This window comes from Artemia franciscana, chromosome 7 (genome assembly GCF_032884065.1).
Source record: "Artemia franciscana chromosome 7, ASM3288406v1, whole genome shotgun sequence".
Taxonomy (NCBI): domain Eukaryota; kingdom Metazoa; phylum Arthropoda; class Branchiopoda; order Anostraca; family Artemiidae; genus Artemia; species Artemia franciscana.
Window position 1 is genome coordinate 38903206 of NC_088869.1, and position 12932 is coordinate 38916137.

The 12932-nt window shown below is 36.7% G+C and overlaps 1 protein-coding gene across 1 annotated transcript in view; it reads right to left on the bottom strand.

Moving 5' to 3' along the window:
* The window catches only part of LOC136029689 (putative cysteine proteinase CG12163), a 46046-nt gene extending 33662 nt beyond the window's left edge, over window positions 1-12384 (bottom strand). The window contains exons 1-3 of the mRNA XM_065708193.1: window positions 12232-12384; window positions 9352-9537; window positions 1980-2018 (exon numbers count right to left, since the gene is read on the bottom strand). Coding sequence (XP_065564265.1) covers window positions 1980-2018; window positions 9352-9537; window positions 12232-12384 — 378 coding nt within the window. The remainder of the gene's footprint in view (window positions 1-1979; window positions 2019-9351; window positions 9538-12231) is intronic.
* Between the last annotated feature and the right edge of the window lie 548 nt (window positions 12385-12932).

Below are 12932 nucleotides of genomic sequence, written 5' to 3' on the forward strand. Positions count from 1 at the left end.
TGTCGTTTCTATGAAAGGTTTTAATCTAGGTAGAAACCGAGGTATCGCGTCTCGTGCACTTGTTTCACTGGCTTCTTCGAATTTTTTTTTTTTTACATTAATGTCCTTGGGCTCACCTACTCCTGAACATAAAATAAAACTTGTTTTCGCATTACTAACAGAGAGTAAGCTTAAACTAGTAAAAATATGAAAACGATTTAAAACACGATTAGCTTTCAAAATCAAAAAATGAAACACCGACTTGAAAATGTTAAAGCAGTGTCATCAGCAAACGAGGTCAGACAAGAACCTGGCAGGTAAAACCTCATCATATCAACATATATCAAATACAGTAGAGGACCAAGCACTGAGCCTTGTGAGACCCCACAAGCTACAGGAAATGGGGTAGAGACGACGTCGTCAATCATAACATTAATAAACCTACCGTTCAAATAACTATCAAACCATTTTAACCATGATCCTTTTATACTTTAGCATTCCAATCTTCCTAATAAAATAATAAAATCTACTGTAATAAAAGTAGTTTAAAAATCAAAGAATACTGTTAGGGAAATTTTGCTCCTTTCTAGACAATTACTTACGTAATCAACGTGGTGGATAGCAGCATGACTAGTAGAGTGGCCTCTCCGAAAACCGAAGTGTGTCTCACTTAATAGGTGCTTCGCATGATCATAAAGGAGTTGATGGACCACTTTCTCAAGGTTCTTGGACCAATCATATAGATTGAAAATCACTGCATGTCTCTGATTTAAACAACGGCTACCTGCCAACCTTTCAGCTAAATATTTGGCGACAAGGGAGGACTAAATAAAGCTAGGGCTAAGCTCTTTTATCACTGAATAAACACTGAACTTAGCAACATCAGAACTCGGTTCTTTTCTGTCTGGTATCCCCGAAATTCCACCATTTTAATGATTTTCCCCACGACTCAGGACTTACTCGTTTCCACAACGAGTCAGTCTGCAGCCAAGCTTCACATTCCTGTAGTTTGCACTTATCAAGCTGCGTTAAGTGGAAGCAAATTTCAGTATGCAGCTTGCACTTGTCTGGTATCAAATTAAGACCTATCTCGTTTTCGCGCGCCGTTCCCAGGGGACACCTGGTTATGGATCGAAAATCCTTAAATGATTCCAGCTTAAACAAGATATAACAAGCCTATCTTTCAGCTCAAAAATAGCTGCAGCATGTTAGGTTCACACGTCCAATATGTGTCTTCAATGATCTATAATTCAGTCCCTTGGATGGTTCCAGCTAGTTTTAACAAAGTGCAATATTCCCACTTTTTCTACTAAAATATGACTGAAAAATGGACCAATTATGCGATTTGAGACTCTGGGACTACCTGGCTCATACCTCCACTTCTTCTGGAGGCACATCTTTTAGATACTTGAAACCACTTTGAGAAAAATAGCTATTTTAAAATTGGATACAAACCCTTAGAGGAAGAGGTGGGGGTAGTTCTATATTTTTCCGGAGGAAAAACGGAATGGGTAGGTGTTGGCTACTCTCCGACTATGTTGCACTCTCAGAAAAGAGCTTTAGGATTCCGATTTCACATTGAAGGAATCCCCTTACAAATTCCTAGGACCATCCGTTCTAAACGAAACGCCGGTAAAAAAAAAATACATGAGAGAAAAGGCGCTCTTTACTAAGTCAACACTCCTGAGTCAGCTCTGAGCACTTTCACACCCTACAATTTTTTTTTTGATGCTGCTTGAAGCCAGAAGATTAGACTATAATTTATTTTGTTATCTGTTAGCTTAAGTTTGATCAATGTTCCATCCAAATATCTACCCAAGATTTAATATAGTAAACCTAAACTATCATTCATTGAATTTATAAATTAAATTAAACCAGATCTACATGCAATTTGATCAATGTCTTAATCTCCCAAAAAGACTTCAGCCTTTTAGATTCTTACGAACTACTGTCCCCACTTAAGGGATGAGTGCCAAGACTTAACACAAAATATTACTCACCTTTTTGAGGTTTCGGTTTTTCTTCATATGGCGATTGTCCTGTGAAAAAAAAAAAATTCTTAAAATAGTGGAGGAACTGAAACTGTAACAACTACAGCTATTCCCTTACTTTACCAAATTACTGCCAACGAAAGAAAGTATACTAAAACTACAGGTCGAACTTGAAAAAATCCGAGTTGAAATATGAATGCTAGAGCCAAATTCATTTTTTAGTTTATCGTTAATCAGTGACCTCTGCTTCCCAGAGATCACAAGTATTTTCCCAAGTTAAGTAAACATCAAATAAACACTTTAGCAAATTTATTTGCACTGATCATTCGAGAGCAGATGATTGCAATCAAGAACACACTTCCGTGAAAACAGATATTTATGTTACCTTGTCTTGCAATAAGCTTGGCAACTTCACTAGCAAATTTAGAGAGGACGCAAGCGCAGAAAGTAGTTGTACATATATTACATCTACAATTATCCCTTTTAGAATTAATTTAAAGACGATGCAATTCAATCAGATTATGTGACACAAAAAGAGTACATTAGAGATAAAGCACACTTCAGAGTCAATTCAAGCATTTGAGAGAGAATGCTATGCGTGTCATTAATCAGTCTGAGGAGTTTATGTACATACAGAGAGAATTATTGAGCAAGAACTTGTCGAGTTTTCAATCAGAAGCAATGAACTGGAATTGGCAAAGCAAGATGCCTAGTTCTATAACCAAAGCTGGATATCAAAGAAAGAAGCATTACACAGTATGTTAAAGTCTTTGTTTGTGCTGCCAATAATTTTAAAATTTAGTGCAATTGACAAAATAAATGAAACAAGACTAGAAATAGTTACGCTAAACGGGCAAGATCATTTATAAGGATCGACATCAGATCAAAGTGAAGCATTGATAGGGCTTAAAAATAAAAGAATAATAGGATGAAGAAAGACCATTCAAAAGACTACCTGTTTCTAGTTTATAAGTAGAAGACGGAATTATTACTTTAATAGCCACAAAGGCCAACCGCATCATATTTTCTGCACAAATAAATTAAGAAGGAAATACTACTACGTTGTTCAAAACAACAATTTTTAAAACATCAATTTTCTTATGTCTATTAGATTTATATTCTCCTTGCATATTACATGCAACGTTTCGGTCATATTTCTAAAAATTTTAGACTTCCAAAAAACCATATTCATATACTTCTACTACTAATACAACTCATCACAGCATTAAGCCGCCTGAGGCCAACCCAGTCACAGTCTATTAAAAGTTTCCCTCTTTACTCCCTACAAGGAAGTTCTTATTTCCTTTAAATCCTACTTTATGACATCCTCCCATCCCAACCACGGACGAACCGCTTTCCTTTTAACCCTAGACGGCGGGCCGAAAAGGACAGTCTTCGGCAATCTTTCATCCTTCGTCCGCAGAACGTGCCCAAACCATCTCAACCTTTCTCTTATTATAGCCCTAGAAAGCGGGATTGAACCACACTTTTTGTACAGCCTACTGTTTGGAATACGGTCAGTCATCTGGGCAATTTCACTGGAAAATATCTATCAAATCTTCATCCGCTTTTCAAAGCGCCCATGCTTCAGAGCCCCATTAGACCACAGTCATCACAGTTGCTCCCAACATTCTGATCTTGGTTTACAGTCTTATCTTTTTATTCTTCCGAACTTTTTTTTAACTGCGATAAAAAAACACCCTGAGCCTTGGCTATTCTACTTTCGGCATCTTCGCTGCTCCCACCGTCTTTACTAATAATACTACCAAGGTAAGTAAAGCTGTCCACCTGATCAATCTTTTCGCTACCCAACGTCACCTTTTCATCTTCATTTATTCCCAGCCTTAGTGACTTGGTCTTCTTAACATTCATTTTCAAACCTATTCTAGCACCCTGAACTCGCAAAACCCCTAAAAGTTCATTCATTTTGCTCACACTTTCAACTGGGATACTTAAATCATCGGCATAATGTAAGTCCATGAGGGTTTTCCCTCCACATTTTATTCCGTAGTCTCCCATTGCCTTTCCTAAGCTGCTTAAAACAAAGTTTATCAAAATGATCCATATAAAGGGGGATAGAACACAACCCTGCTTAACTCCTGATTTAATACTGGCTGCTAACCTCATTTCCAACCTTAACCGCAGCAGTATTATTCTCGTACATAGCATTAATCACTTTGATATATTAGTCTGGCATACCATACGAGGAAAAGACCTTCACTAAAGCACAGAGCAACAGAATCGAACGTTTGCTGTGTCTATAAAATAGAGAATCAAAGGTGTTTGATAGCTCAGGCATTTCTCAATTACTAGCCTAGGAGTTAAATTTTGGCTGACACATCCTCTACCTTTCCTAAAACCACACTGTTCTCCTGTCATGACTTTGTCTACAGAATCTCTCTATCTAAAAAGATGCCTCGATAATAACCACACTCACTCCTGTCACCTTTCTCATAAAGTGGGTTAAATGAGGTTTTATTAAAATCGCTACGTACTTCCTGTTTTTCAAAAATCATATTCATAATCTTCAGTAGCTTAGTTCTAATCAGAGCCACCATATTTAAGAAACTCATTTACCACACTATCAGCACTTGGAGCCGTATTATTTTTCTTAATACTTTTAATACTATCGCTAATTCTTCCTCACAAAACAAATCTTCTTTCACATTCAAGGTATTACAAGCTTTTTCAATTTATTCTATATCTTTTCCTGCAACTCTAGCTTTGTTTAGCACATTCTCAAAATGTTCTGCCCATCTTTCTTTAACAATTTCCTTATCACTAATTGTAGCCCCGTTCCTATCTCTAACTGGGACAAATCCGGATTGACTACTCTCTCTCAATTTATTAACAGGCCAGTACTATATTTTGCCGTCTAGCTGCATCTTCCAGATCCTTGGCAATTTTATCCAAAGCCTCCGCTTCATGCCTTCTTAGTACATATTTCAATACTTTCTCCACTTTCTTTACATTCCTTTTGTTTTCATTTGATCTATCATTCAGATAATTCTTGTACAAACCCCTTCTCCCCCCTAATTAACATAAAGTTTTCTAGCTGCGTTCCTAACTTTCTTCCCTAAGACACCATCAGCAACTTCGCTAATTGTTTTCCTATTCCGTCCATCTTCCACATTGTCAAGTTTTAAACTCTCCAGTTTATAACTCAACTGTTCCTGAAACTTTTCTCTCAAATTTTCATCCTGGAGTCCAACAACATCATAACTTCCCGGGAGGTAGTTACCCTTCCAAAATTTCAGCTTTAAATTAACCCTAGACACTACTAGATGGTGACCTTTACTTTTATAATCAATAACAACACTCCTATATACCCTCTTATCTTGTATTGATCCTGCCAGACTTCAGTTTGCAATAACACACTCAATAAGGTTTTCTGCCTTACCATCACGTGAATACCATGTTAACTTATGGGCCATTTTATGGCCAAAAACCGTATTGGTCATAACTGGATTGTTATACCTACAACATTGCAGCAGTCTGTGGCCATTACTTTTTTCCTTTCCTACACCAAATTTACCGAGGCTGGGATACCATCTATCCCTATTTCTATCGACCTGGGCGTTAAAATCACCTAATAAAATACAATATTTCTACCTGGGACCCTGTCTATTTGCTCTTGTAACTGTAAGTAAAATTCATCTGAGTCACTAGTATGTCTGTCAGTCGGTTCTACAGGGGCATATACTACTATAACTGATACCCTGAACTTTTTAGTCATAAAATGAGCGATTAGTATTCTATTATTAATACCTTGTCAGTCTAAGCAAGAATTAGCAGCTTCCTTATTTATCATGAGTCCTGTTCCCTGTCTATGTACCACATTCTTTCATCCATCCTTCAAAATAAATTCCATATCACCTAATTTCATGTTTCATACCCCAAGGATATGAGTTTCTGAAACTTCTAATAAGTCTAGTTCGAATCGTCACTCAAAATGTCAATACGATAGTTATTTCTTAACGTCGTAACATTCCAAGTTCCAATATTCATATTCTTTAAATCATTGAAATTATTATGGCCTCGGTAAAAGGAACGGTCCCGGATACCAGCGCAGGACGGGGACCAACACATCTTCTCAAGTCTATACCGAAGCGCTTAAGTCAGCTTAGAACCGGACAGCAAGAAGTTCCTGGGACCCCCAGTATGAATGCTTTCCATGTACTGCTTTTCACTAAAACAGCAATGACAAACCAAGAATTATTAAAATTAAGTTGTGTTAAATTGTTAGTTTTGTAAGTTTTTTTAACTATTGAAAGAAAGTTTTCATGTATTTAAATACAGCGAACATTTTTTCCCATCATTATCATTCTTAATACATCATACACTGAGACACGTGTCGTGTCATGGCCAAAGTTTATGTGGCAAACATTGTTAGTTACCGTAAGCTCATAGAGGTACAACATCCTGGAAGATCAGAACTTTTTGGGGATGGAGTCAGGTGCCTCCAAACCTACTTTTTGCGCTAGAAGTTTCTGACATGGCAGTCATAAGGGAAGCTATTATAGTTATCCGTATGCATCAATTTTAGATTGTGTATTGAATTGGCACTTTCAACTCTTCTCCCCTCCCCATCATTGACATCAATTGGGGCGGGGACATTTTTCCACCCCTCCCTCCCCCCTAGATTTCAGAAAAACATTTATGTTGGGTTTTTCATTGAAAAATACACTTTTTGGTATTTTCAGTGGAAAAATCGTAAAAAAATTAGATTTTAAAAGAATTTGTTCCAGAACAAATCTTTTTAGATTAGCAATTTGTAAACAAAACTAAAGATTTCCATTAACTTTCCTATATGGATTAACCATTATGTGAGCCATTCAGACACTAATTCACCTAATCGACCAAACAAAAAACAGATAATCCAAAAGGAAGAACCAATACACCAATCAGCCATAGGAAAAATTAACACTATTTTTTTACGTTCGCTCATAAGCTCAAATGCAGAATATGTTTTTAAGCAAGTTTACAGTATACATATAGCTGAATTAGCTCTCAGGGAAAATACTATTTGTTCGATGGCTAAAAGGCTTTCTGACCTTTTGAGTACTTACCGCTCCTTCTAGGGAACATCCTTTTGCAGTCAAAAATAACATGCCAATCAAATACTTTGATGCTAAAACATTGATTAGCGTAGAAAGCAGAACTGATCAGGCAGGTTCAAAAACAATACAAAGAGACACATGAAAGACTTGGATTGATCCATAATAGGCACAATAAAGCAGAAACTAACAAGAGCTAAGAGCTCATATGGCACTTGTGACGAGGTCGGAAGAGCCGAGAGCTCATATGGTACGAGGTCGGAAGAGCCAAGAGCTCATTTGGACGAGGTCGGAAGAGCCAAGAGCTCATTTGGCACTTGTGAGAAGGTCAGAACCTAAAGTTAAACTTTATAGCACAAGATCCTTCTAAATATCAAATTTCATTAAGATCTGGTCACCCTTTCGTAAGTTACAAATACCTCAATTTTCAAAATTACCTCCCCCCTCCCAATTCCACCAAAGAGAGCAGATCCGGTCCAGTTATGTCAGTCACGTATCTTAGACAGGTTTCTATTCTTCCCATCCAGTTTCATCCTGATCTCACCGCTTTAAGTATTTTCTAAGATTTCCGGTCCCCCCAACTGTCCCCCCCCCAATTACGTTTGATCCGGTTGAGATTTAAAATAAGATATCAGAGTTACGAGGTCCTTCTAAATATGAAGTTTCATGAAGATCCGATCACTCCTTCGTAAGTTAAAAATACGTTATTTTTCTTATTTTTCAGAATTACCCCCCCCCCCCCCGCAATTGAGCGGATCCGTTCCAATTATGTAAATTACGTATGCAAGACTTTTGCTTATTTTTCCAACCAAGTTTCATCCCAATCCTTCCAATCTAAGGGTTTCCCATCATTTTAGGTCTCCCCACCCCAAACTTCCCCCAATGTCACCAGATCCGGTCAGGATTTAAAATAAGAGCTTTGAGCCACGATATCCTTCTAAAAATCAAATTTCATGGAGATCCAATCACCCATTCGTAAGTTAAAAATACCTCATTTTTTCTAATTTTTCAGAATTAACCCCCCCCCCCCCAACTACCCAAAAGAGAGCGGATCCGTTCCGTTTATGTCAATCATCTATCTAGGACTTGTGTTTATTTTTCCCACCATGTTTCATCCCGATCCCTCCACTCTAAGTGTTTTCCAAGTTTTAGGTTTCCCCCTCCCAACTCCCGCCCCCATCACCAGATCCGGTCGGGATTTAAAATAAGAGCTCTAAGACACGATATCCTTCTAAACATCAAATTTCATTGAGATCCGATCACCCGTTCGTAAGTTGAAAATACCTCATTTTTCTAATTTTTAAGACTTACTCCCCCCCTCCCAACTACCCCAAAGAGAGCAAATAAGTTCCGATTATGTCAATCATGTATCTGGGACTTGCGCTTATTTTTCCCATCAAGTTTCATCCCGATCCCTCTACTCTAAGTGTTTTCCAAGATTTAGGTTTCCCCCCTCCAACTCCCCCCAATGTCATCAGACCCAGTCGGGATTTAAAATAAGAGCTCTGAGACACAATATCATTCCAAACATCAAATTTCATTAAGATCCAATCACCCGCTCATAAGTTAAAAATACTTCATTTTTTCTATTTTTCCGAATTAACCGGCCCCTTCTCCCCCCCCCAGATGGTCAAATCGGGAAAACGACTATTTCTAATTTAATCTGGTCCGGTCCCTGATACGCTTGCCAAATTTCATCGTCCTAGCTTACCTGGAAGTGCCTAAAGTAGCAAAACCGGGACTTTAGGTTTTCCCCCTCCAACTCCCCCCAATGTCATCAGATCCGGTCGGGATTAAAAATAAGAGCTCTAAGACACAATATCATTCCAAACATCAAATTTCATTAAGATCCAAATACCCGCTGATAAGTTAAAAATACTTCATTTTTTCTATTTTTTGCGAATTAACCGGGCCCCCACTCCCCCCCAGATGGTCAAATCGGGAAAACGACTATTTCTAATTTAATCTGGTCCGGTCCCTGATACGCTTGCCAAATTTCATCGTCCTAGCTTACCTGGAAGTGCCTAAAGTAGCAAAACCGGGACCGACAGACAGACCGACAGACAGACCGACAGACAGACCGACAGACAGACCGACAGACCGACAGAATTGGCGACTGCTATATGTCACTTGGTTAATACCAAGTGCCATAAAAACAGAGAACTTTCCCTGTTCCTACAAAGAAGCATTAGTCAAAAAGCAAATGTTATATAGTACAAAAATAAGACAAAACCAATACAGAACCAAAGCTAGACAAAGCAAAAGTTACTGAATAGCAAATAAAACCTGGACAATATAGTATGCTAGATAGAGTATATTCATACTTTGTCTGCTGGAGCACAGTGAGAGTCAATAAGTTTCATTTTTTCCTCCATCCATGGCTGTGAGATAACCTTCACACTACAAATAAACTGTCTGTCTTCAGGACCGGGAGTGCATTCAGTAAATGACTCAGAACATGAAGACATAAACATGGAAATATCCAGGTAGTACAAGATTCCAGCTACAACCTAAACATTTTCTCGCATATTATTACATGTAAAAATTTAAAAATAATTAGCACAAATATGTGGCCACACAATGTACCAGCAATTTATACCAAAAATGATCTTTACACAGTAGACATTATCCCCTAGCCCTTATTCATAAGTAAAATATCTGAGCTAAGTTGATAATATAATAGAACAAAAAAAGGTAGAAGAAGAAAGAAGATGTACACTGAATAAAAGGAAAAATAATAGAAAAAAATATGGAAAAACATTAGGTTATAAATTTAAACAAATGATCAAAGCAGGAGAAAAACTAAACTAAATATTCCAAAATAATTCAACTAATTGTGGTTATAAGCAAAGACTGATCCTTTTCACTTGTTACCAACCTTAAAAATGGAAGTTAAACAACAATTTATGCATTTAAAGAACATCCTTTTCATAGTGAAGTCCAATATGAAAAATTAATTCAGTTTAATAGCTATTTTTATGATAAAATTTTATCAAACAGTTCGTGGTAACGAACTGTAGTAAGGAGCGACCCGGCTCAATAGTAAACGAAACTCTATATAACGGAATTTTTTGATGCTAAAATATACATCAAAAGAATCAGATTTTCATGCTGATTTTAAATATATAAGTTTCATCAAATTTGGTCTTTGTCATCAAAAGTTACGAGCCTGAGAAAATTTGTCTTATTTTAGAAAATAGGGGAAAACACCCCCTAAAAGTCACAGAATCTTAACGAAAATCACACCATCGCATTCGGCGTATCAGAGAACCCTATAGCAAAATTTTCAAGCTCCTATCTACAAAAATATGGAATTTCGTATTTTTTGCCAGAAGACAAATCACGGGTGCGTGTTTATTTGTTTTTTTTTGTTTTTTTTTTTTTTTTCCCAGGGGTCATTGTATCGACCAAGTGGTCCTAGAATGTTGCAAGAGGGCTCATTCTAACGGAAATGAAAAGTTCTAGTGCCCTTTTTAAGTGACCAAAAAATTGGAGGGCACCTAGGCCCCCTCCCACGCTCATTTTTTCTCCAAAGTCAACAGATCAAACTTTTGAGATAGCCATTTTGTTCTGCATAGTCAAAAACCATAATAACTATGTCTTTGGGGATGACTTACTAACCCACAGTCCCTGGGGGAGGGGCTGCAAGTTACAAACTTCGACCAGTGTTTACATATAATAATGGTTATTGGGAAGTGTACAGTCGTTTTCAGGGGATTTTTTTGGTTTTGGGGGTGGGGTTGAGGGGAGGTGGCTATGTGGGAGGAGCTTTCCTTGGAGAAATATGTCATGGGGGAAGCAAAATTCAATGAAAAGGGCGCAGGATTTTCTAAAATTATTATAAAATAAAACAATGAAAAAATAAATATGGAAAAGTTTTTTCAATTGAAAGTAAGAAGTAGCATTGAAACTTAAAACGAACAGAGATTATTACGCATATGAGGGGTTCTAAAAATACTTTAGCATAAAGAGCAAGGTATTTAGGAGGAAATAAATACCTTGCTCTTTATGCTATAGTATTTTTAGTAATTTCGACTATTTATTCTATGGCCTTTCTGATTCAGGGGTCATTCTTAAAGAATCGGCACAAAACTTACGATTTAGTGTAAAGAGCGAGGTATTAACGAGGGTAAAAACGCCCTCATATACATAATAAAAATTTAAGAATATAAAAGTTTGTTACGTAAGTTAATTCTTAAGTTACGTATATTTTTTACTAATAAAAAAATTCGTTAAAAATTAAAATTTATAGTTGCCTTTTTGTGTAACCGAAAAATTGCATGGCAACTAGGCCTCCTTCCCCATCCCTTATTTATCAAAATCGTCTGATCAGAACTAAGAGAAAGCCATTTAGCCAAAAAAGAAATTAAAATGTAAATTTCATTTTAATAATTTATGTGTGGAGAGCCAAAATCAAACATGCATTAATTCAAAAACGTTCAGAAATTACATAAAAAAAAACTAGTTTTTCTAACTGAAAGTAAGGAGCGACATTAAAACTTAAAACGAACAGAAATTACTCCGTATATGAAATGGGTTGTCCCCTCCGTAATCCTTCGCTCTTTACGCTAAAGTTTGACTCTTTACAACAATTCTGCTTTTTAAAACAATTAAAAGCTTTAGCATAAAGAGCAAGGGATTGCAGAGGGGACAACCCATTTCATATACGGAGTAATTTCTGTTTGTTCTAAGTTTTAATGTCGCTCCTTACTTTCAGTTAGAAAAACTAGTTTTTTTTATGTAATTGGTATCAGAAACAGGTGAAACAAAGAGTTGCAATTTTGATTGAAAATTATTACATCAAACTCAACTTTGCCTGTTCAGCCAGGTTTCATCCTCAATCTTCTTTAGGAAACAAAACGAAAATCAAATTTCCTTGAAGACAAATGATCACTAAAACAGAAGGTTGCAAACAAATGCATGTCTATACCATTTCAAGTTGTGTTTTTTTGCCAATGATAGTCTTATCGAGATAGCAGTCATAGAACATTTTAGGTCATCCAAAGGGAAACCTTAATTTTTAGTTTCCTTATTCGCAAACCTATTATTTATCATAACTAATCACTTAGCATCAACTATATAAGCCACAAAATAATACTATCGATCCAAAGGAAATTATGTGTGAGTAGAAAACAAAAAAGTTATTTAAGTGCATTATTAAAACAACTGAACTATAATGTGCATTGTGCAACTTAAAAGCTCACCTGCTTTCTTCCTTTAATGATCTTTGAAAACACACGTTTGTTATCATCATCATCATAGGCATCCAAGGTACTCAGAGCAAAGTTTGCTGCTAAAACAACAGTTTCATCTTCAAGATCTTCAATGGAAGAAATCCCTCCTAAAATTAGTAACATTCTTAGATTTTTAATACTAGTATTCAGTTTCTCAGTGAGGATTGTTTCAGGAAAAAGTAGAAAACCAGAGGCAATAGAAAACAAGTGACAGCAAGAGCTCATATGGCACTTCTGACAAGGTCAGAAGAGCCAAGAGCGCATATGGCATGAGTTCTGGCAAAATTCTAAGAATCAATACATTGATCTAAAAGGAAAATCAGACGCCTAATGCCGGTCAGGATTTAAAAAAAGATCTCTGAGACATAAGGTCCTTCTAAATATCAAAATTCATTAAGATCAGATTACCCACTCGTGAGTTAAAAATACCTGGAGTCTACCAACGTCGTAGCTTCCCAGAAGGTAGCTATTCGTCCAAAATTTCAGCTTTAAATTAACCCTAGACATTACTAGATAGTGAACTTTATTTTGATTTTAACGTCAATAGCAGCACCCCCTATAATATCCTAGTATCTTGTATTGATCCTCTCAGTCTTTGGTTTACAGTAACATAATCAATGAGATTAGCTGTCTAACCATCATGTGAATACCATGTTAACTTATGAGCCAAA